The 25178-nt window shown below is 41.8% G+C and overlaps 1 protein-coding gene across 1 annotated transcript in view; it reads right to left on the reverse strand.

The window, feature by feature from the left end:
* LOC124609553 (sushi, von Willebrand factor type A, EGF and pentraxin domain-containing protein 1) overlaps window positions 1-25178 on the reverse strand; it is a 540650-nt gene that overhangs the window by 24209 nt on the left and 491263 nt on the right. Inside the window, exons 10-11 of the mRNA XM_047140081.1 lie at window positions 5776-5955; window positions 3788-3906 (exon numbers count right to left, since the gene is read on the reverse strand). Of these exons, the coding sequence (XP_046996037.1) occupies window positions 3788-3906; window positions 5776-5955 (299 nt within the window). The remainder of the gene's footprint in view (window positions 1-3787; window positions 3907-5775; window positions 5956-25178) is intronic.

Below are 25178 nucleotides of genomic sequence, written 5' to 3' on the forward strand. Positions count from 1 at the left end.
AGTCACTATAATGTGTAAACAGTGTGCTCTGATAAGACAAAATATAATATCATTTGTGTTCTTGTTTTACAACTGTGTTGATGCCATCTTTAACCACTTCTTATTTAATACTAATATTTTTATACCTGCATAGATATTAATACAGTTTCCTTGAGAACAGATGTTACAAATTCAATTTTTGGATTATTTTTTTTCTGTACATTGCTTCCTCAAGCTCCAAATAAATAATTCTTAATCAATTTTGTCTTTCTTCGCTTAAGTGTTCTTTATGACTTTAGCATCAACTCTTCTCAGATACTTAAAAGAACATTTCAGATGCTTCCAGTTTCTGCTCCTCCAAATTCCCCAGTGTTCATGCTTTTAATTTGCCACAAGCTGCACTTCATGATTTGATGTTTGCTTTCTTTATTTTTAAAACAGATTCTCTGTTAATTAACATTTCTATTAAGTCTTCATAATTTGCTATTAGAAGAGTTTTCCTACTTTAACTCTGGTGCATTTACATCTGTTTCCTGTGTAGGACTGTTATGCTTTATTGGTGTTTGTAGTTATTCCAGATGATTCATCCACCTCTGTACTTCTTCCTCACTCCTAATGATTTATTAGCACTTATTCCAGTGTATATTCACAAAAGCTTTCTGTAGATCTAATCATGTCATGATAATGTTCTGAATTTTCCTTACAATACTGAGTGCTTCTAAAATAAGTGTGACCTTTGGTACATTGCCATCTACTAACTTTTCAGTTTTTCATTGTTCTTCATATTATTCTTGCAGTTACAACAATGTGAAAACTGTAACATGGTTAATAAACACTGTGAACATCTCCTATCTCAAATTACTCAGAATCCCAAAAACTGTACCAGGTAATCATGTGCTAATGACAAGAATGACTTATAGTGAAGATTTGAAGGAAATTCTGAATTTGGGATAACATAGTTCCTCCAGTAACAGAAAGCTGTTGGCATACATACATAAAGTTGACAATGAGTAAGAAGATGTTGAGTGTGGCACACTGAATGCTTTACCAGCACAACATTCATGTGGGTGAAAACCAGAGAAATTCTTAATCGTTTCCTTAAGTTGCTGAACTGGACAAGCATCCTTCATTTAGTATCTCTAAAAGATTTGCTTTTTGAGATGTTGAACAACATGAATGTTGCTTTTCACATGTAGTGAGTTTGGTCAACTGAATGAAGTTCACTGAAATGAATTTAAAAAAAGTAATGAAATCAATGAATTTTAATGACATTATAATGATATCTTTGAAATTCATTTATAAACTGCACATTTAATGTAATGAATACACCGTGAAAAATTGTGCCAGGCTAGAATTTTTAACCTGAATACTCAGTTTATCATAAGCAATTACCCTAGTCATTTAGGCCACAGAAGCTCACATGCCTGGTCCAACTCAAATTGTAACAAATTTGAAAGTTTGCTTGCCCTACAGTACCCACTGGTAACTGGCCATCCTTCACCAGCTACTTGATTACAGCCACCTCCCAGCCAGGTGAAAGCAGTGTGGTGTATCTTGGGAATTTTTCTGCTCTCGCGTAGATAAGCAAAGAATCATTTTTTATTGTAGTCTGCTAATACATGCAAAATAACTCTAATAAAAGTAAAATAACATGCATATGTTACTATGAGTATATTTATCAGCTCTCATTGTCATGTTTGTAGCACTACTATTTGTCTTCCAGTTACGAATTGGATTTTAAATACTTCAATCCAATTAACGTTGTTTATGCTTTATAAAGTAAATCACAAGTGGAAACAAAAGGTCTAACATTTGTGACATATTATTTCCTTTGAGTTTAAAAGAAGGTTGAAGGCAGTGGAAGCAGCTTGAAAATTTTGTGTCATATGTGGTGCAAGTGCTATTGTACAGATCACTGTTCCGGCACTAATGATTTTCCACATTCATAATTGTTGATAGCTGATATATGTGTGATGAACTGTGACCATTTAAGCTTCATATGACGTTTGCATTCAATAGGAAATGTTCAGAAGTTGGGTACAGGAACAAAAAATAAAGAGGTTACTATTACTGCATTTTCATTTGAACATTCACAGTTCACTTATTGAGCACTACTAAGCAATAGTGTTACTGGTGATAAGTTATGATACCTTTATGTTAGTCTCTTAAATAGATTTCTACAGTATTTCCCTAACATTGTCTAAAACAATGTGACAATGCTCAGGTAGTTTACTGATTCCTACTCGTTCAGTGTTGAATATGTCAAGAACCCAGGACTGAGGAGCATCATCATCTAGAAAGAAATTTTCTTGATGGTTGTTCAGTAAGGTAGTGGAAAAGGTGAACATCTAAGGGCACAAGATCAGAAGAATAAGTGTGTGAGGGATAACTCCCTCGGCTAGTTTTGTTTGTGAAATCAGCAGACTGCATTACCATGTAGAAGCTACACTTGACGCATTTTGGGTGGTTGTTTTTCACATGGTGTGACCAAAAGGTGTCTCAGTTGTTGGCAACAAATGCCAGCTGCAATAGACACACCCCTGGGAGGAATTCGTAGTGCACAACACCCTTTTTGTACCACCAGATGGAAAATATTATCTGTTCACACTGCCCTTTGCTTGAGGAGATGCCTTTTGCTAGTGATCAACCATTAATTTCTTCATAAGAAGTTTACATAAAGGCATCACAAGTTGTCACCAATAATGATATTGCTTACGAATGCTCAATGAATAAAATGATGAAATTCAAATAAAAATGCAGTAATAGGTGCCCTTCTGTAACTTTCAATTAAGTAAGCAAGACACCTACACCTGACTTACTAACCTTGCCTATAAAGTCTACTGTCTTAAGTCCACTGTCTTAATCATGTTAATAATGTAATATGAAACTGTCATTAGTGATAAGTATAAATAATCGGGCACCTGAGCCCCTAATGTGTTAGTATGGCACAGATAGAGTGAGTTGGGAAGTTAATGGGAATTCATGAGTTGGTGAGGAGTCAGTTAGTCAAAATTTGTGATATATTTGTGAAAAGTTATGTTTTAATACCATATGAAAGAGCATAAAAACAAGTGTTTCATGTATCTGGGTGCACGAATAAGATCCTACATTCATGAATACCCAATTTTAAATAATCTGAACAAAGTGATTTATAACAATCACCGCAACTATAAAAGGAACCAGAAGTTAAGTAACTATCTGCTACAACTTATATCTTGTCTGTAATAAGCTTCATGAACTATTTCAAAGCAAAGTAAAAACAATTTTCATTATCAGTTTATCATACCACTTTGTAGTGAATTGTTACAAGAAGTATTACTCGAAACGTTCGTTACATCGACGAATTGAGTCAATGTGTGCTCAGATGACCTCAGAAACTGAGGCAACGACTTGTGGTTGGTACTAATTTCCATTTGTCATTAAATAGTCATCACAATTGAATTTCATGCTGTAACCACGGTATCACAAAGGATTTATCTTTAGACACAGTAGTTTACAGCAAAGCTAAGAAGTTTTTGTTGCTCTTCAAGTATATTGTGAAAAAAATATGATACTTGATGTGCTGAAATCTAATTAATGGCGTTATGGAGACAAACACTGATTAACACAACACAGGACCAGAAATAGCCACTCAATAAAAAAGAACAAAGAATCAAAGCTGTTTGTACAATTCAGCTTGTCATTGATGGGATAATATACTGAAATAAGTAAAAGAATGGATTTATTTTTTCCATTTTTCTTTGGTTGATGTTTAGCTATTTGTGGTGAAACATATAAACATTTGTTGAAGATATTGTCAGTTACTCACCGGTTGTCCAAACAGAATGAATCCTGGTTGGCACGTGTATGTTGCTGTTGAGCCAGCTCGCTGTCCAGATACCTCTACAGATCCGCCATGAACTTCTGGTGGCTCGGGGCACCAGTCAACTGAAGCAGATACAGACTACATTAGCACCCATTAAATGCTGAAGGAAATTTCTATAGATTTGCTCATATTTGGAACCACAGCTTAATTATTTTAGACTTTAAAGGAAATTGTTTAATTCCGAAATAACAAAATGCTTATGTGAGCCCAGGATGCCTTAATACTTCCAAACTAAAAAGGAAGTGGGAGATGTTCCGCTCACACTGTTGCAAGATATTATTAAATTATTTGTTATTCACTACAAATGGCTATAGGTGGTGGAACTAGGGCTACCACAATTGAGCTAAACTTGAAGCACATTAAAAGAAGATGGGAATAAAAACAATACAGCAGTAGCGTCATCACAATAAAGGATGTTCTATAGAAATCTTGGCTGTTTGAAGTTGTACTTCTGTTTCAGCATTAATCTAGATCACCCCCTAGCTTGGCAATGTCAAGCATATATGCTTTTCAGAGCCACTGCGCTCAAGTTTTTGAGCATTTTAAAAGAAACTATATGCAGTGTGACAATGATTGAACTATTTGAAATAAAATTTTCATAACTTCTGAAAGATTTGCGTCAAGATGTCCAAACTGCATGGTCGGCGGGGGACATGATGGGAATTAGTATGTGCATGTGCACACACCTTGTTGCCATGGGCCATTTTTACATGAAAACTTCATGATACATGAGTATATTGCACTTGTGAAGATGTATTATGCAAGCAATAACATTCCAATTGCAACTCAAAGGAAATTTGCAACCGAGTTCAAGCTGAAGAAACTGGCCCAAGTGTGCTAACAACCAAGAATTTGATTCACAAGTTTGAGAGATGAGTGTTGGCAATGTCAGTCATTCAAAAAGCATGAAAATGCCTGAAAACATCGAGAAGACATGGCCCAGGAAATCGATCAGACGAGATGCAGAACAGGTGAGAATCAACTGGGAGACACTGCAACAAATTGTTGTTGAAGACCTGCATCTCTTCCCATACAAAATTCAACCCATTAGCTATTAAGCCCCAGGGCCCTATTGTCCACATAATTGACGAATAGAACTCTGATGTGAATATGGTTTGGTTTAGTGATGAAGCCCACTTTCATTTGGATGGGTTCATCAATAAGCAAAATTGTTGCATTTGGGGGACTGAGAATGTGCATTTTGCAATCGAGAAGTCTCTTCATTCTCAACGGGTGACTGTGTGGTGTGCAATGTCCAGTCACAGAATAATCGGTGCGATAGTCCTTGATGGCATGGTGGCTACCAAACAGTATGTGAAGGTTTTGGAAGATAATTTCATCCACATTATGCAAAGTGATTCTGATTTCAACAAGCTGTGGTTCATGCGAGGCGGAGCTTGACCCAACAAAACAAGAGAATGTCTGACGTCCTGGAGCAGCACTTTGGGGACTGAATTCTGGATCTGGGGTACCCAGAGGCCACTGGTGTGGGCCTCAATTGGCTACCCTATTCTCCAGATCCGAACACAAGTGACTCCTTTTTGTGGGGCTATATTAAAGACAAGAAGTACAACAATAACCTCAAAACCACTGCTGAGCTCAAGACAGCCATTCAGCAGGTCATCGACAGCATCGATGTTCTGGCACTTCAGCAGGGCATGCAGAATTTTGCTATTCATCCACACCACATCATCACCAATGATGGCAGGCATACCAAACATGTCATAACCTAAATCCGAATATCTGTAGTGATGTTTACATGTTGAATAAAGTGTATGCACACCATAGCTAATTTATGTTTTTTCTCATATAGCTCAATAATAGTCACCATGTACTTTCTTATTAAAATTTTTATCTTACTGATGTAGCTTCATTGTCATTTGTTTTAAAGCAACTTAGAGAATATATGGAAAACTTGATTGAGTACTTACACAGACACTGTGGCTTCTTTCCGCTCCAGCTGCCGTTATCTCCGCACACCCTCCTCTCATGACCAATAAGAGTGTAGTTCTCATGGCATGTGTAGATGGCAGATGCTCCATGAGTTGTCCTGTTCTCCTCCAGCCTCACTGATCCATGGTCAAGCCCATCCAGATCTCCACAGTCAATGTCTAATGAATATTTATATAACCATTACTATTAGTCATAGGATTTTTCTTGTGTAATATTGGGGTATTCACAAAATCTTTACAGTTCAGTTCTGATAAAAAGTGAGATACTTAAGAGCACAGGATATCTGTTACAAAAGCTTATATTATGGTGCTGCGTAAGAGCCACATGCCAAAATTTTTATATGTTCTTAGTATGTTTATAACCAAAATGAGCATTATCTTCATCTATATCTACACCTACATCCATACTCTGCAAACCATTATGAATTCCATGGCAGAGGTTCGTCTGCACCACATCATCGCCAATGATGGCAGGCATATCGAACATGTCATAATCTAAATCCAAATATCTGTAGAGATGTTTACATGTTGAATGAAGTGTGTGCACACCATAACTAATTTACATTGTGCCGGATATTAGGATTTCTTCACATTCCATTCAAATATGGAGTGCAGGAAGAATCATGGCTTAAATATGTCCTGTGTATATTGTAATTCGACAAATGTAGTCTTCCTTGCTCCATTAAGTGTACCTAAGACTGGTCTTGGAACTTTGTAAGCAGGCTTTTGCATGATAGTTGGTATTTTATACTCAAGCGACAGGTAGTTTAGTTTCTTCACCATTTCTGTGATACTCTTCCATGGGTCAAACAAACTTGTCACCTTTCACACTATCGTTCCTTGCAGATATTCAGTATTTTCTGTTAGAACTTTTAGTATGGATCCCACACTCATGAGTAGTATCCTAGATTTGATTTGATAGGTATTTTGTAAACAAATTTTTTTGTAAATTGACTGCATTGTCACAGTATCTTAAAAATGAATCAATGTCTGTCACTTGCTTTATTTGAGACTGGGCCTATGGGAGCATTACATTTCATATCCCCACAAACTGTTACACCTATGTGAGATAACTGATACCAATTCCAGCTTATTGTAGTGCAGCCATAGTGTCCTCAGTTTCTGCATTTTGTGAAGTGCTCAGTTTTGCAGATCTGAACATTTAAGGCAAGCTGCCAATCTTAGCACCACCACTTATCTACATCTGATTGAATATTTGAGCAGCTTTTTTCTCCAACAGTACTTCATAAGAGATACTTGCAACATCTACAAAAAGTCAAGAGGGTTCTGTTGTTACTGTCTGCCAGCTTATTAATATACACACTTCCCTCAGGTTTACCTGAACTTATTTCTACATCTGTAGCAGGCTTTCCATCAAAAATAACATGCTGTGCCATCCCTACCAAGAAATCGTAATTCATTGCACATTTCATCTGATAACACAGTGATACCTCTGTATGCTATTGAGAGGAAATTGTCCAGATCCCCCATTAAAGTAGCAGGGTATATTTTTTGTAATTCCACAATGTTGTTAAGCAAGTAGGGCCTAGATGTGCAAATGAATGTGACCTGTAAGAAGGTTTAATAGCAAATTTAGGTAGAAAAACCAAATCCACTTCTACTGCTTCTGATGTACCTCTTAGACTATAGCTAAAGTTTACAGGGCCTTATCTAGTAATAAGTGTAATTAAAATTTAAAAAATCATAAAACAAGAGAAAGTATGAAGAACAATTAGTCTAGGTACTCCAAAAAAAATTTCTGTTGCAAATTTTTCATCGTCTAAAAATACCTGATGACAAGCTAATAGGGGCAGACCATAGCATCTTCTTGCTTATTTTTCTCTCAGACACTCTTTCCCACAAAAAGTTAGATTTACACACCCTAATTGTGCGATGCAACAGTTACATGGCTTAGTATTACCTTTTGTAACTTGGTGTGCGGCCCTTTGTCGCCACTGGGACCATCAAACTGTTAGGGTCTCTGAGGAACTCCCGTCCACATAAAAACTAGCAAGTTACACTGTGGATAACAGTTCATTCGGCAGCTACCAGTACGAAAATAAGAAGGTGCGGCAGAAACAGTGCCTATTTTATACATTTTATTTGACCACGAAAATATGTAGCTACACAGTATTAGAGCACATCGTTCTAAAGAACACTTAGTAACATTCAATTATACATGTCACTTCCTACACGATGTCCTTCAAGCACCCTCCATTCTTGGCGTTGCAGTTTTCAGCACGAGCACACACACTTGCCATAACCTTGCGAAGATTGACGCTTGTTATGACACCGATTCCAAGTGGATGAAGGGCTAGCGCGAACGGGTGATTTTTGTCACCGGGACTGTTTGGTCATTCTTCTCCTGCAGCCCCGGATCCAAGGGTGGGCATACCGGGGTTTCTGCCCCGGGTGGCAGTTTCAGGGTGGGCCAAATACTTATTCTTGAAGAAAAAAACCTTGTTTCACAAACCGCCTAGTAGCCAGCCCAAGATAAAAAAAACCTTGTTTCACAAACCGCCTAGTAGACAGCGCACGTTGGTCTATCGATTATTAATATGATTTTGAAACGCATCTCAGTTGGTTATTTAACATTTCTGACACATTCTAAGTTGATTTCTGAAAGAATCGTAAGTTGACTTTTGCATGCGTGTATAGTGTACGTGATGTCTCTGCCAGGGGGATCCCCGTCGCATCCAGAAATAAACAACAGACGGAAGGGGATGGGGCTAAACTGGCTGAGCCAAATAAACCCCATTGGGCATATGTCAATCGCTGTTTGTTTATGTGATTGATTGGGTGTGCGAATGATCAGCATTGTTAAAATTATTTGCGAAATAAAAGACTTGCAGGTAAGAAATATATTATCTTCTCCGTGTATCCAAGAAATGATATTTTGACAGAGCCCTACACTATCATGCGGACAGTATATCGTGGCAATCGGCTACGACTGTAAACAAACTTAGACTGTCCGAGAGGAGTGGAGCGCTGCGAGGGGATATGCCCGGTGTCTCGCTCGAAGGGCTGCCATCGTACTTCCGAGTTGTGTGCTTCCACAAAAGCAGAACTGACAACTGTAACAGGATCACTGATTCCTTTTGTTGTGGTGAGAGACGCATTCGAATCCCTTTATGGACCAGGATTAGTCTCCCCACTCATTTCAAAATAAGAAATGAAAAAAAGCAACCCACAACACAAAATAAATTGGAGTACACAAAGTATTTCGTAGTGCTAAGCGTAATTATTTGCTATGGTTGGCAGTGGTAGTTCGGCCCGATATCTGCCGGTATCTTACGCAACCATAGTTCAAACTGCCACGATATAGTGTCTGCATAATATTAATGGCCAGTTGTGCAATCCCCGGTTAGCAGCCGCCTAAGTTTTGTTCTCGGAATAGCGAGAAAACGTATTGTATGAATACGTAATAACGCCTAAACGGAGAATAAACGCGGGATAACTGAACCGGTGAGTGTGGCAGGGTTATGGAAGTTAACCGGAGAATAAGTTTTGACAACAGCAGGAATACATACAGAATTTGTGATGACAAGGCTGGTTTTAGAACGAGGAAGGAGAAGAAACGGGGGCACCACACATATTATATGGAAGAATATGACGATTCCAAATTTAGTTAGAAAATTCGTACTAATTTACGATTTCACGCTTTAGGAACTAGCGGCGTATGAATGAAATGTGAAACTGTTTCCTAACATGAAACTTTTTGCATGTAGTAGGCGTAATAGGCATTTGATGTTGGAACTTTGTGAATTGTATTCTGTCGTGTTATTTATGTAAATGAAGAAGATAAAAACGACTATTTGTGCCAAAACAGTCTCTCCTTTTTGCTGCAATATTAGGAAGAATTATTTCGTTTTATCTAGCAGACAGTGACAAAATAGACGTAATCAAATCGAGAAACCACAACAGCCTTGTGTACTATTCGTGTTAGCAACTTTTTCAATATTAGAGAACAACTTTTTGACTTTTCATGTAGCAAAACGTTTGACGAACTTTAATGAGGTAATAGATTCTTTCGCAAAAAGAAAAGCAAGCCGTGTAAAGTTGTAGCAAGATAGGGAGAAAAAATGCTGGGGAAGAAATGTGTACTGTCTTGCTTCTCTCTTGTCTTAACAGGTATTACGTTTCTATATTAATTCTGTTGCACAAAAGAGAACGTTATTAGCTAATAGGCAATAAAGAGTGCAAATTTTGTGAAGAGTTCTTATCCACCTGGTCAGAAATAATTCCTCCAAGTATTTTTTTTGAACGGGTGGTGAGGCGGGGGGGGGGGGGGGGGGGGGGATGATGATAGGATATCAAACCGGCCGACTGGGAGCAGGAGAGGCACCACAGGACATTTTAATTTTCATTGTCTTGAATATAGGCTTGATGGATTCCAATACAAAACATACACGTCTTAATTCCACACGGCGGAATAGAGTGACGTGCGTGTCAAGAGACGTGCGACTGCACTTTGGCACACTTACGACCAAATAACATATCTTATATTTCCCCGAAAACATGTGTTTTATACATGAAACTTTCCAGAAAGATGTGCGCTACAAAATGAACATTTTTTGAAAAATTGATATGTTGAAAAAGTTTTTGACGTTCTATCTCAAACCCTTGGGGGGGGGGGGGGGGGGGCAATATCAAGTTTTTGCCTCGGCTCGGAAATATTGTACATCTGGGGCTGTTCTCTAGTATGTGGATATATACCTAAATGCGCCCATCTTACGACGTGGCAACCAGCTAACACTTCTGTGTGCATAATCCGCGAACAAGCCCGCGACAAAACTGTCACTGCATCGCTGGGTTTTGATTGTGGTGCGCGCACAGGTGACAAAATTGTCACTCTCTGAGCATTCTCCACCCTTCATTTGCCTTCCGACCATCGACACAGTGACGAGCAAACATGGCATCAACGTTTTCGCACAAAGTTTCTGTGCAAGAAGGCGATATTAGCAACAATATTCTAATGGAAGTGAAAAGAAGACAGTATTTTCGATAAAAATTTGAAAGATTGTGCGGACACAAATATGAAAATTTTAGGATAGGGAGAAATTAGTCGAATAATGTTTTCAGGTTTTTGTGGACAACTTGTGTCCAGCTGGGACAAACTCTCACGTTCGTGTTTTGTACGCTAATGCAGCTAAAATGCGAAGTAATTCATTAAAACTTTCAACACTCATTCGAAAATACTGAAACATTATTTGGATGCTGTGAAGTTTATGAAATAGTGTATTAAACTTCCCACTTAGTAGTCTGTCACTCAGAGGGGGTGTGTACATTATTCTTTTTCGTGATATTTTCTTTAACGTCTTTTGAGTTCGCAAATAATGACCGTCTCTACGAAGTCCATATCAAAAAATGGCGCTTGGATCTCAAGAAAAGTTTAGTGATTGTCATCCTTCGTCAGCGCACTCCACTCTGATGACTTGACTTGACAGTGACGGAAACTTTTTTGTCACTGTGACAAAAATCACCCGTGCGCGCTAGCCCTAAGTCGTCAATTGTATTGTGTATTGAACCGGGGACCTAGAAACGATGGAACACAATATGAACGAAGTTAATAATTGGATCCTTCTACCGACCCCCAGACTCCGATGATATAGTTGCTGAACAGTTCAGAAAAAATCTGAGTCTCGTAACAAATAAATACCCCACTCATACGGTTATAGTTGGTGGGGACTTCAACTTTCCCTCGATATGTTGGCAAAAATACTTGTTCAAAACCGGTCGTAGGCAGAAAACATCTTCCGAGGTTGTCCTAAATGCTTTCTCCGAAAATTATTTCGAGCAATTAGTCCACGAACCCAGGCGAATTGTAAATGATTGCGAAAACACACTTGACCTCTTAGCCACAAACAATCCAGATCTAATACATGGCTTAGTGATCACAAGGTCATTGTAGCTAGGCTCAATGCCGTTTCTTCCAAATCCACCAGAAACAAACGCAAAATAATTTTATTTAAAAAAGCGGATAAAGTGTCACTAGAAGCCTTCCTAAGAGACAATCTCTATTCCTTCCGAACTGACCATGCAAATGTAGACGAGATGTGGCTCAAATTCAAAGACATAGTAGCAACAGCAATTGAGAGATTCATACCTCATAAATTGGTAAGTGATGGAACTGATCCACCATGGTACACAAAGCAGGTCCGAACGCTGTTGCAGAGGCAACGGAAAAAGCATGCGAAGTTCAGAAGAACGCGAAATCCCGAAGATTGGCTAAAATTTACAGACGCGCGAAATTTGGCACGGACTTCAATGCGAGATGCCTTTAATAGGTTCCACAACGAAACATTGTCTCGAAATTTGGTAGAAAATCCGAAGAAATTCTGGTCGTATGTAAAGTACACAAACGGCAAGCGCAGTCAATACCTTCGCTGCGCAGTGCCGATGGTACTGTCACCGACGACTGTGCCGCTAAAGCGGAGTTATTGAACGCAGTTTTCCGAAATTCCTTCACCAGGGAATACGAATGGAATATTCCAGAATTTGAAACACGAACAGCTGCTAGCATGAGCTTCCGGGCAAGTCTTCAGGTTCAGATTGTATACCGATTAGGTTCCTTTCAGATTACGCTGATACAATAGCTCCCTACTTAGCAATCATATACAACCGTTCGCTCACCGATAGATCTGTACCTGTAGATTGGAAAATTGCGCAGGTCACACCAGTGTTCAAGAAGGGTAGTAGGAGTAATCCATCGAACTACAGACCTACATCATTGACGTCGGTTTGCAGTAGGGTTTTGGAGCATATACTGTATTCAAACATTAAGAATCACCTCGAAGGGAACGATCTATTGATACTCAATCAGCATGGTTTCAGAAAACATCGTTCTTGTGCAACGCAGCTAGCTCTTTATTCGCACGAAGTAATGGCCGCTATTGGTAGGGGATCTCAAGTTGATTCCGTATTTCTGGATTTCCGGAAAGCTTTTGACACCGTTCCTCACAAGCGACTTCTAATCAAGCTGCGGGCCTATGGAGTATCGTCTCAGTTGTGCGACTGGATTCGTGATTTCCTGTCAGGATGGTCGCAGTTCGTAGTAATAGACGGCAAATCATCGAGTAAAACTGAAGTGATATCAGGTGTTCCCCAGGGAAGCGTTCTGGGACCTCTGCTGTTCCTGATCTATATAAATGACCTGGGTGACAATCTGAGCAGTTCTCTTGCGTTGTTCGCAGACGATGCTATAATTTACCGTCTAGTAAAGTCATCCGAAGACCAGTATCAGTTGCAAAGCGATTTAGAAAAGATTGCTGTATGGTGTGGCAGGTGGCAGTTGACGCTAAATAACGAAAAGTGTGAGGTGATCCACATGAGTTGCAAAAGAAATCCGTTGGAATTCGATTACTCGATAAATAGTACAATTCTCAAGGCTGTCAATTCAACTAAGTACCTGGGTGTAAAAATTACGAAAAACTTCAGCTGGAAAGACCACATAGATAATATTGTGGGGAAGGCGAGCAAAGGTTGCGTTTCATTGGCAGGACACTTAGAAGATGCAACAAGTCCACTAAAGAGACACTACACTCGTTCGTCCTCTGTTAGAATATTGCTGCGCGATGTGGGATCCTTACCAGGTGGGATTGGCGGAGGACATCGAAAGACCGAGCGGGGTGGCGCAGTGGTTAGACACTGGACTCGCATTCGGGAGGACGACGGTTCAATCCCGCGTCCGGCCATCCTGATTTAGGTTTTCCGTGATTTCCCTAAATCACTCCAGGCAAATGCCGGGATGGTTCCTCTGAAAGGGCACGGCCGACTTCCTTCCCAATCCTTCCCTAATCCGATGAGACCGATGACCACGCTGTCTGGTCTCCTTCCCCAAACCAACCAACCAACCAACATCGAAAGGGTGCAAAAAAGGGCAGCTCGTTTTGTATTATCACGTAATAGGCAGATATGGTGTGTGGCAGATATGATACGCGAGTTGGGAAGGAAGTCATTAAGGCAAAGAAGTTTTTCGTCGCGGCGAGATCTATTTACGAAATTTCAGTCACCAACTTTCTCTTCGGAATGCGAAAATATTTTGTTGAGCCCAACCTACATAGCTAGGAATGATCATCAAAATAAAATAAGAGAAATCAGAGCTCGAACAGAAAGGTTTAGGTGTTCGTTTCTCCCGCGCGCTGTTCGGGAGTGGAATGGTAGAGAGATAGTATGATTGTGGTTCGATGAACCCTCTGCCGAGCACTTAAATGTGAATTGCAGAGTAATCCCCCTCACCGAACCCAGGATTATTGTGCGTTTCGGCCCCCAATGGACACTGGAATTAATAATCTGAGTCGTTTTTTCACGAAAGAAAATTTAAAAAAATTATTTATGCGAAGTTTTGAATAAAAATACATTTAGACATACAGGGTAATTATAATTAAAGTTCCAATGTCAAAACACTGCCAAAAACCGCTGCTCAGCATGACGTCAAATTTGAACGGAATATCATCGAAGAAGAAGGAAATGTTAAGCAAACAAAAATAAATTAACCACTAGATGGTGGCAGAATATGGAAAATAAAAGATGTAGGGTGTGCGGCTATTCCTCAGTTTGCCTCAGGACAGTTAAAAAACCGATGTTACTGCTATATTTCATGCGGTTTGTGCACTCATGACAATTAAAAGCCGATTTTTCCCACACGACGTGGTGCGACGCTGTCATCGTGAATGGGCTTACCTAACTAACAGTTCCACAACTACTGAATGCCAAACTTGTGTGGTCATGCACACTGCACAGTAAGCTTGGTTCAATGTGCAGCCCACACCATGCTGCGTTTCATCTGTCATTTGTAGCCCGACTCATTTACGTAATAAACCCTACAGTGCCATCTAGCGATGAAATTTTCGTTAATTTTTTGTTTGGTTTCCATAACGTTTCCTCCTTCGTCGATAATATTCCGTTCAAATTTGACGTTATTGTGAGCATCGATTCTTTCTGTTACAGCGTTTGGAACTAGAACTTTAGGTATTATCACACAGTACATTACTAACCTGAACATAATCCTTTAGTGCACTTATTATTACATGATAACAGTCCAAGATCTGGCAACAACTTCAGCGTGCCTCTTCAACGATTGTCTCAAGAATAATTCAATCCCAGAACAGTGGGGTGAAAACATAATCGTTCTCTACAAAGGCAAAGGCAGGAAAGGCGACCCGAACTCGTATAGATGATTTGCTCTACATAGGGTTCTGTTTAAACTCGTCTCTGAACTACTATTAGGGCGCACTGACAAAGACTACGTGTTTATATCCTAACGATTCAGTACGGCTTCGCTCAAGGCAGATCAACATTGCACGTTGTTCAAGAAGTCACTCAACAAGTAACAACGACTCTAGTGCAACTTATTACCCCACTGCACGCTATCTTTATAGCTATTGTACGCGATCTTTATAGACTTCTCTAGAGCATTCGACAATATCAACAGAAAGATCCTCATCCAGAAGTGAGGGAATATCAAGGGAGGGAATAAATCAAGCCACGAATTACAAAATATAATTAAATCGATTCTAGACACAAACCATGTACGATGGGACATCGATGTCGAAGGACATCGTCCAAACAGGAGGGGTCCGACAAGAAGATCCGGTGAGTCCGGTATTGTTTAACGTAATGACAGCAGGCATCGAGAAGACTATAAACAGGAGAAACGTAAAATTGATTATGTATGCAGATGACATGGGCACCTTCGCCAAGAACCTAGAAGACTTACAAGTAGCCACAGAGATCGTCAGAAAGTGGGCCCCAGAAAACTTGTGGAGGTTAACATTAGAATTCGGATCCTCCTTTCAATATTTGGGAGTAACGCTACAAACAGTTGGGACCGCTTTTTGTCTGCTTATAAAAGTCCGAACAACTGCCACAACAAAAACCATTTACGACATCCCAAAGCTAAAAAATTTAACCCTCTCAACTGTGATCATACTATTCAAGTTATGCCAACTGCCACATAGATTATTTAACTAATACAGCCTTATCTGGCAGTGAAAAACCTAAAGAACCTAGACAACGTTAAAGTTAGATTCCAAAAAAGAGCCCTGTCAATGTCAAAATTCGCAAGAAATAGCTACACTTACATAATATTGCAAGAACCTTTCTCCGTAGAAGATATTAGACAACGCTTCGAACTTCCAGAGACGTAAGCATGCAGAACCATGATCGAGAAGAGCCAGTACAAAGCAAGGCTTTCTACCACGCAAGCATGCAGAACAGTCATTGAGGAGAGAGAGAACTAAACCAGGTTTTCTATCACGTGCAACGTTCTCCTCACTGACAGTATCTCGGAAGCCCCTGACAGTACAGTACATATTTGTATGGCGTTTCCGTTATCTGCTCTATATCATCCCCTCTTAGTGTGTATTCGTTGGATCCAGATACATTCTGTATTGTTATCTTCCATTCAGTTATATTTCACAAGCGATTGTCGCGCTAGCCCCTTAAACGAAGATACCACCGCTTCCGTTTCTCATTCTTGTCCAGTCCGAGCTTGCATGCTGCCCCTGACGATGTCTGTGTCGACGACGTTGAACTCTTACGCACATTTCATTCACAGTGAGGGGTGTTTTTGGTCCTGGCCCGTTATAGAACTCACTGTCAGATCATCTCAACTTTCACCAGGGGTCTCATGGTTCTTTCGTGAGTTCACGTGTGACGCCCACGGGTGACCGAGCTATTGCAGCCCATTCTTCCTTCCCAGGCTGCATTTCCTACCCTGTGCTCCTCCCTCCCCATCCTCGCCCCTTCCCTGCTGCCCCATCCTTCTCCTCCCTCAGTGTTCTTACTTATGTCGATCTGGCTATCCACCTGGTTTTCTGTATTCCTTGCGGTTTTGTTCCCCTTGCATTTTCTCTTTCATTCTTCCTTTTTTGGCGTTTTTGGTCCACCTTCGGGGTTTGACCTCCACTTCTAAATTTTCTGTCTGTAGTGTGAGCCATTTGGGGAAGAACTCCTTCTCTAACGTATACGGCGTGGATTTCTCTCCCTCTTTCCTTCCTCTCTTCCTTCCCCTCCGTAGCCCCCTCCACCCCACTAGGTCACCAGCATGTGTAGCCAGTCCATGTGGTGGGGCTGTTATGTACCTATCTGGCCGAGCTACCTGACAACAACACATTTCTGATACCTTACCTGTTGCCTCCCCATGTATGCCTAGGAGTCGTTACTTGTTATTCCAGGGCACTGGAACTCCCAGCAACAGCGGCCATGCCAGGTGGCTCTTGCTGTGGCTGGGTGGCACACATGGGGAGAGCCCCTGATCAGATTGATTGGGGGGGGGGGGGGGATGAGAGCGGATGCTCTGATTCAAAAAATCTGGCTGTTCTTCTACGCCCTCGTTTTGAGCGGTAACATATCACTGAATGCTGCTTCTTATGACCATGTGGCCTTCCCTCCCCTGGCTACACCTTGGGAGGTGGGTCATGCTCGCCAGTTGGGGTGAAACGCTTTCCCCACTATCTGGTCTGTACTAGGATGGACAGGGACGCATTTGATTAGGGGGCACAGTTCGGCAGGCCTATTCTCAGCGCCACCACCTTACCGCAGTTTTCTTCAGTTTTCGTTAGGTCTACGACAAAGCTTGGCGCCGTTACATCCTTCTTACACTCCATGAGTAATGTCTTCGGGGCTCCCTCTCGATTTTTATTCGCCGCTTCCTTTCCCATCAGTCATCCAGAGTCCGGTCTGGCCGCCTACCCCCCTATTCTCACTGTCCTCTCCAGGTACAGATCTGCGGCCTAACATCAAATCCCTATTTTCTCAATTGTTCGAGTGTGGGTCGACTCTTGGGAGGCTATCCCCGTGCCCCCTGCGTTATAAACTTCATGCAATCAAGGAGACTCGCACGACGTCGTGTTTTTTCTCTCTGCCTCTCCCGGCGGGAATCTATCATCTTCTCTCGTCTTCATATTGGCCTTACCAGGTTGGCCTATGGTTTTTTACTCTGCAATAAGCTGTCCTCCCTTCGTAGTCGCGAGGCTGCCCTTATGGTGATCCATATTTCATTGGATTACCCTGCCTTTTGGCCCTTCGCACTAAATATGGGCTCCCACTTTCCTTGTCTTGGGTGTTAGCGGATGACCCTTGCATGATTAGGTGTGACCTCAGTTTCCTTCACGGAGGTGGTTTGTCCTCTCAAATTTAGATCCTTGACTTTTCCTCTGGAATTCGAGTCCCTCAGCTAGTGTACAAATTGGCTACGGAGGCCTTGACCTTGTCTCCTCATCGGTCAGATTTTCCACGACTTTTCCCTACATTTTGTCTGGTCTGCTTTCCTGTTTTGTTTCCCCTTTTCTTGTGTCTTCTTTCCATCGTGTTGTCCCCTTGTATTGTGGTAATGGTACGGTGAGGACGCCAGGACCGGTCGATAGTGATGCTGGTGCTCCTAAGCGATAGGGTTTCTATGGCTCACCATTCTCCCCATTTCCACCCACCCCCTCCTGTTCTTTCGTTTCCTGCTGCCCCGCCGTCCCTTATACCTCTTTGTTTCCACATTATCCCTTCCCCTTGACTGGACTGCGCTGTCTGTGTTTTTCCTCCCTTGATTTCTGCCATCTTAGATCGTGAGACCATTGACCTCGCTGTTTGCTCCCCCGCCCCCGCTCTCGGAAATCAACTAACAAACCATCAAACCATCATCTCAGCTAAATAACAGGGATCACGTATTGGGGCATTGGGAGTTCCCAGTAGATCGCATTTGTGACGGGATTTGCTGTTCCAGCATTTGCTTTTGAGCTTCTATTACACATTAAAAGACGATGCTTCTATTACACATTAAAAGACGATTGTTAAAGGTCTTCTGTAAAAGCTGTTTTATGAAATGTTCGACGGTATAGTAGGATGATTTTAGGATATTGCCACGACGCTGCGCTGCGTGCACTCTGGAGTAGCAGTCAGCGAAGCTGGCTGGCGTGCTGCCAGTTGAAACTCGATCGCCAGCAAATATTTATTACTTGGTATTTATCATTTCTGCAATGTCCGCCCTGATAGCTGAGTGATCAGCGTGATGGATTGCCGTCCTTCGGGTCCGGGTTCGTTTCCCGGCTGGGTCGGGGATTTTCTCCGCTCAGGGACTGGGTGGTGTGCTGTCTTCATCATCATTTCATCCCCATCCGGCACGCAGGTCACCCAATGTGGCGTCGAATGTAATAAGACCTGCACCAAGGCGGCCGGACCTGCCCCGCAAGGGGCCTCCCGGCCAATGACGCCAAACGCTCTTTTCCATTTCTGCAATATTCGATGCTTTTATAACTGGCAGCACTCTCTGTCCTCTAGGCAGTTCTGTTCTGCGTGTAATTAACAAGCTTGCCGCGCCAAATGTTGTACTTCATTGATGACACTGCTTTCGGATTTGGAGTTGATTATGATTACGACGTGGCATTGGTTGTGGGAGACGCCGTGTATTCAAAATACCTTCATCACCATGACTCCAATGAGGCAACGTAAAAGTGGTCACCCACAAAGCAGAAACCGGAATACAGACAGTACATTATTCTGAAGGTCTGTATTTTCAGGAGTAAGTCATGTACACATTACACATCCATCAGTGTTTCCCAGAGACGCTGTCCAGGATGCGACAAAATGGATTTCGACCGAGTCGCCAGGTACAACTGGTGGGATGATACGATATGTTTGGAAACATGTACTTTTACTAAGATGGCACAGCCCAGCAGAGGCTCAAGAACAACAAAGAGACGCTGGATATCTGGTATAAATCCGAGGCCGAAAAAAAAAAAAAATTGTTTGGTGACGGTCAGCGTAGAAGAAGAAAAATTGAAAAACAGGCCTCATCCTGACCACGAAACGACGTAGTCTTACATACTGTCTTGACTCTATGCTGCATAGTGAGTCCGAATGTGACTGAAGCCTACAAAATCTCGCACTTCATGAATGGAATCACAGAAGACACTTACCAAGCTCTTCTGGTAAAGGATGTCACATCGGAAGAGGAAATGATGAAGTTGTGCCTGCACATCGAGGAAATACAATAAAATTAGTCGGACAAAATAAATATCACCGACTTCCGAATGTCTCTATGGCAATTGTGGAAGACCACCATGGCCTAACCTCTCTGATATGAGTACGCCAAGTAGTAGAAGAAGAGATACAGTAGTTTATAGCAGCCAGAAATATCGGACCGGGTGTAGAGGAAGCATCAACCACGAATATCGACTCCATACGGCAGGTGGTAATAGAAGATGTTGAACAAGAGATGTATCTATCTCAGCCACCAGTCGAACGCGCCGTGAAGACTAGATTTGGTCAACTCGGAGTTACTGCTTTAGCCGTCAAACGACAATCCAGCATTCGACCAACCCAGGTAGAAACGACTCCTCCGCCAAATATAACGTGAGGACAGCACGCCGATCCTGCTTTTCCTAATTACAAAGCAGCTTCCTAGGGTTTCTTCCTGAAGTAACTAATCTGGAAGAAGAATAAAACGGGGGATGGTTTACTGCTGTCAGGAGCTTTCAGGCATCTCAGGTTGACAGTGTTACCAATGTTACGTATAAAAGACAAAGGCACGGGCCCGAGTCCCGCTCCAGCACATAGTAGGATTGATTATTACTATCCGTGATAAATTTGATCATTCACTGCGGGTCAGTAGGGCCAGTATTTACATTCTTAGCGAGTTTTTTTAAGGGCCTTACGCCGTGGTCGAAGGCATGTTTCTCTGCCTGACATTTCGTCTCTTAACGCTGGAAAAATCCTCAGAGGCTTTAAGAACTTCATAAGCTGATTTTCGAATTCGAATGAGCTCAGCAAGCACAAATACACAATCCCTAATACAATGACGAAAAAAAATGACAATATCAAGGAGTTGTGCGGCATAAGCGGAAGTCGGTAGGCGTGTTTCTACATCTGGAAGAAGATGTCTATTCATATTTCGCGCCAGTCGCACAAGGGTGACGCTAGTGGCACAACTATGAGGATGAAAATCAGGTTGGCGATGGATACACTCTATAACGGTCGTAAGCATTAGTTGCCTTTGAGACTGGTCATTGATGTTTGTCAAGAACGCCTTTCAGGAGACAAAGACGCCATTATCAACACCCCACTGTGTTTGAACAAGGTCGTGTAATAGGGCTACGAGAAGCTAGAGTTTCCTTCAGCGATATTGCAGGAATGTAGCCACTGTACATGATTGCTGGCAAAGGTGGTCATGGGAGAGTACGGTTTCAAGAAGCTTGGGCTCTGGAAAGCCACGTGGTATTGCCGAGAGGGAAGATCATCTCGTTCGGCGTATGGCTCTGGCGCAGCAGTTGTAACAGTTCGTTGTGTCACTGCTGTGCCAAATCGCTACGTCCTGTAGCGTGCATTCCACTGACCTCAAACCACCGCCATTTGCAACTTCAGTGGTGTCAAGTGAGAGCTCCTTGGAAGGCTGGGTTGAGGTCTTTTCCGTTTTCTTATGAAAGCTGGTTCTGCCTCGGTGCCAGTGATGGCCGTATTTTGGCTAGAGGGAGGCAAGCTGAGGGCCTGCAACCAACCTGTCTACGTGATAGACACACTGGCCCTACACCTGAAGTTAGGTCCGGGTGTGATTTTGTATGACAGCAGGAGCACTCTCGTAGCTATCCCATGCACTTTGACTGGAAATTTATTATACGAGAGTCTGGTGATTCCACCTGTTGTGCTGCCATTCACGAACAACATTCCAGGGGGTGTTTTTCAACAGGATAACGCTCAGCCACATACCGCTGTTGTAACCCAGCATGCTCTACAGAGTGTCGACATGTTGTCTCCTCTTACTCGATCATCAGATCAGTATCCAATCGAGCACACATGGGACATCATCGGTCAACTCCAGCGTCACTCACAAACAGCATTAACCGTCCCTGTACTGAACGACCAGGTGCAACAAGCATGGAACTCCATCCCTCTAACTGACATCCGGCGTCTGTACAACACAATGCATGCACGTTCTCATGCTTACACTCAACATTCTGGCGGTATCAACACTTCACGTTTGCAATGGCTTACCTCGCGCTTACATTAACCTGTGATCTTGCTTTGGCAATGTTTATCACTTAAATATGTTACCTAGACAAACGTATTCCCAAAGTTTCATTACTCTACATTAATTCTGTTGGTGTTGTGATTTTTTTCCGTCGGTGTATTTAAGTGTAACCACGCAGATATCAGGGAGTGATTTTATCCGACCACTCCTGTGTCTCTTGGTATTCTTTGCTTTATCTAGCACTAAGTCCCACAACTTCTCTAGTTTTAGATTTCCTTCTTTTCTACTAAAGCTGTTTTTGAATTTCTGTGGGTTCACTTTAGGCGTGCATCCTGGTTCGATAACGATTGGAGCTTGATGAAAATTCGTGGCCTACGCCAGCGGTCGCATGGCTTCACTCCCCGGCCGTTGCGTGGTCATCTACGAACAGTTCAGCTTGCTGAGCTTGGTTGAGTTCGAAAATCAGCTTAAGATGACTTTATAGCGTGTGAGGATGTCACCGGCATTAGGAGACGTGACGTTAGGCAAAGAACATACGTTAGACCACGGTCTGCCCTTCTAACTAATGTCACCAACGAATAAATGGGTTTGTTGTTAAGGTAAGCTGTGGGTTAAATATGAGCTGAATTAGACATATGAAATACATTTTCAGTAACTAGAACAGTATTTTCCATTGAAGTCAGTGCCGGCACGTAGCCACACATTTGCAATCAACTCGCAAACCGCACATTTCCAGACCCGTGATTACAGCTTCTATTATCGTACATTTTCACCTGTGTCAATTTTTGCTATTAATTGTGATAGATCCTGTGGTATATTATTTTGCTCTTATTTCAAGAGACAGTGCTGTACCTTTGAGCACATTTCAGAGTTGAGAAAAAAAAATTGGTTCAAATGGCTCTGAGCACTATGGGACTTAACATCTGTGGTCATCAGTCCCCTAGAACTTAGAACTACTTAAACCTAACTAACTTAAGGACATTACACACAACCATGCCCGAGGCAGGATTCGAACCTGCGACCGTAGAGGTCGCGCGGTTCCAGACTGAACCGTCTAGAGTTTAGAAGTGTATCATATTTTGTTATTATGTTTTTAAATGACAACATTCAGTTTTTGTGTGCTGCAGTCTTTGATATGAAATTACAAAAATTACTCAGTAAAAGTAAAGTTTTTTCAAATCGTGATAAAGTGTTTTAAGACACAACAAGTTCATGTACCTAGAACAATTATTCTACTGAAATTTAAAAGCATCAATACGAGAAAACCTGTCAATTTTCATTTTCTAAGGAGGTAAAATTGTCAAGACATAAAAAAAAAAACACTCAGTCCATTTGCAAATGTCACAAAATAGAATACCGCCTTGCGTTTGAAGGTACAAGATGACGCACGGATAACGAAGAGCGATACTGACGTGCGTTTGGCAGTCAAGAGAGTAATGCGTGAAGCCTTCAATGACTACCGTAGCAGAATAGTTTCAAATGATCTTTCACAAAATCAAAAGAAATTCTGGCCATATGTTAAACACTGTTAGTGGCACCAAAGTTCGTGTCCAGTCCCTCGCGAACGAGACAGGAACTGAAATTGAGGATAGAAAAGCAAAAGCTGAAATAATTAAGTCTGTTTTTAAATGTTCCTTTACAAAACAAAACCAAAGCGAATTGCCCTAATTTAATCCTCGTACCACTGAGAAGGTGAGTGAAATAAATATTAGTGTCAGTGGTGCTGAGAAACTGCTGAAATCATTAAAATTGAACAAAGCTCCAGACCCCGATGGAATCCCCATCATATTCTATACTGAAATTGCGACGGAGTTTGTCTGTCTCCTAACTATGATCCATCGTAGATACCTCGAACAAAAAGCAGTTCTCAATAGAAGGAAGAAAGCATAGGTCACACCCGTCTACAAGAAGGGTAGTAGAAGTAAGCCTCATTGACATCCAATACCTTGACATCGATTTGTTGTAGAATCTTAGAACATATTCTCAGTTCAAACATAACGAGGTATATCGAACAGAATGACCTCCATGCCGACCAGCACTGATTCCGAAAACAGCCATCGTGCGAAACCCAACTTGCGCTTTTCGTAGTGAAACCTTTGGATCAAGCCAGTGAGGTACTTGCTGTATTTCTTGATTTCCGAAAAGCGTCTGATTCAGTACCACACCTATGCTTATTGTCAAAAGTACGATAATATGGAGTATCAAGTGAAGTTTGTGACTGGACTGAAGACTTTTCTGTAGGGAGAACGCAGTATGTTATCTTGGATGGAGAATCATCGTCAGATGTTGAAGTAACGTCGAATGTGCCCCAGGGAAGTTTGTTGGGACCTTTGCTGTCCATGTTGTATATTAATGATCCTCTGCAACCTCGGACTTTTTGTAGATGATGCAGTTATCTATTATGAAGTGCTGTCTGAAACAAGCTGCATAAATATTCAGTCAGAAGGTCGACAACTTGCTTTAAATGTTCAGAAATGTAAAATTTTGCAATTCACAAAACAAATCAAATGCAGTGTTTTATGACTATAATATCAGTGAGTCACAGTTAGAATCGGCCAACTCACACAGATAACTGGGTTTAACACTTTGTAGGGATGTGAAATGGAATGGTCGCAAAGGTTCACTTGTAGGTAAAGCAGTTGGTAGTTTTCGATTTATTTGTAGAATACTGGGGAAGAGCGATTAGTCGACAAAGGAGATTGCTTACAAAACACTCGTGCGACCCAGTCTAGAATCTTGTTCAAGTTTGTGGGACGTGTACCAAACAGGACTAACAAGGAATATTGAACGTATTCAGTGAAGGGCAGCACGAATGGTCATTGTTTTCAGAATGAGATTTTCACTCCGCAGCGGAGTGTGCGCTGGTATGAAACTTCCTGGCAGATTAAAACTGTGTGCCGGACCGAGGCCCGAACTCGGGACCTTTGCCTTTCGGAGACAAGTGCTTTACCATCTTAGCTACCCAAGCACGACCCACGCTCCGTCCTCCTCACAGAGCACACTCCGCTGCAGAGTGAAAATCTCATTCTGGAAACATCCCCCAAGCTGTGGCTAAGCCATGTCTCCGCAATATCCTTTCTTTCAGGAGTGCTAGTTCTGCAAGTTTCGCGGGAGAGCTTCTGTAAAGTTTGGAAAATTGGAGACGAGGTACTGGCAGAAGTAAAGCTGTGAAAGCTGTGAGGACGGGGCGTGAGTCGTGCTTGGGTAGCTCAGATGGTAGAGCACTTGCCCGCGAAAGACAAAGGTCCTGAGTTCGAGTCTCGGTCCGGCACACAGTTTTAATCTGCCAGGAAGTTTCGGTCACTGTTTTGTTTGACCCGTGGGAGAGTATCACAGAGATGCTGAAGAATCTGAGCTGGCAGACTCTTGATGACAGACTAAACTGGTCCGAGAAAGTCTGCTAACAATGTTTCAAGAACCAGCT

This window comes from Schistocerca americana, chromosome 1 (assembly GCF_021461395.2).
Source record: "Schistocerca americana isolate TAMUIC-IGC-003095 chromosome 1, iqSchAmer2.1, whole genome shotgun sequence".
Classification (NCBI taxonomy): Eukaryota; Metazoa; Arthropoda; class Insecta; order Orthoptera; family Acrididae; genus Schistocerca; species Schistocerca americana.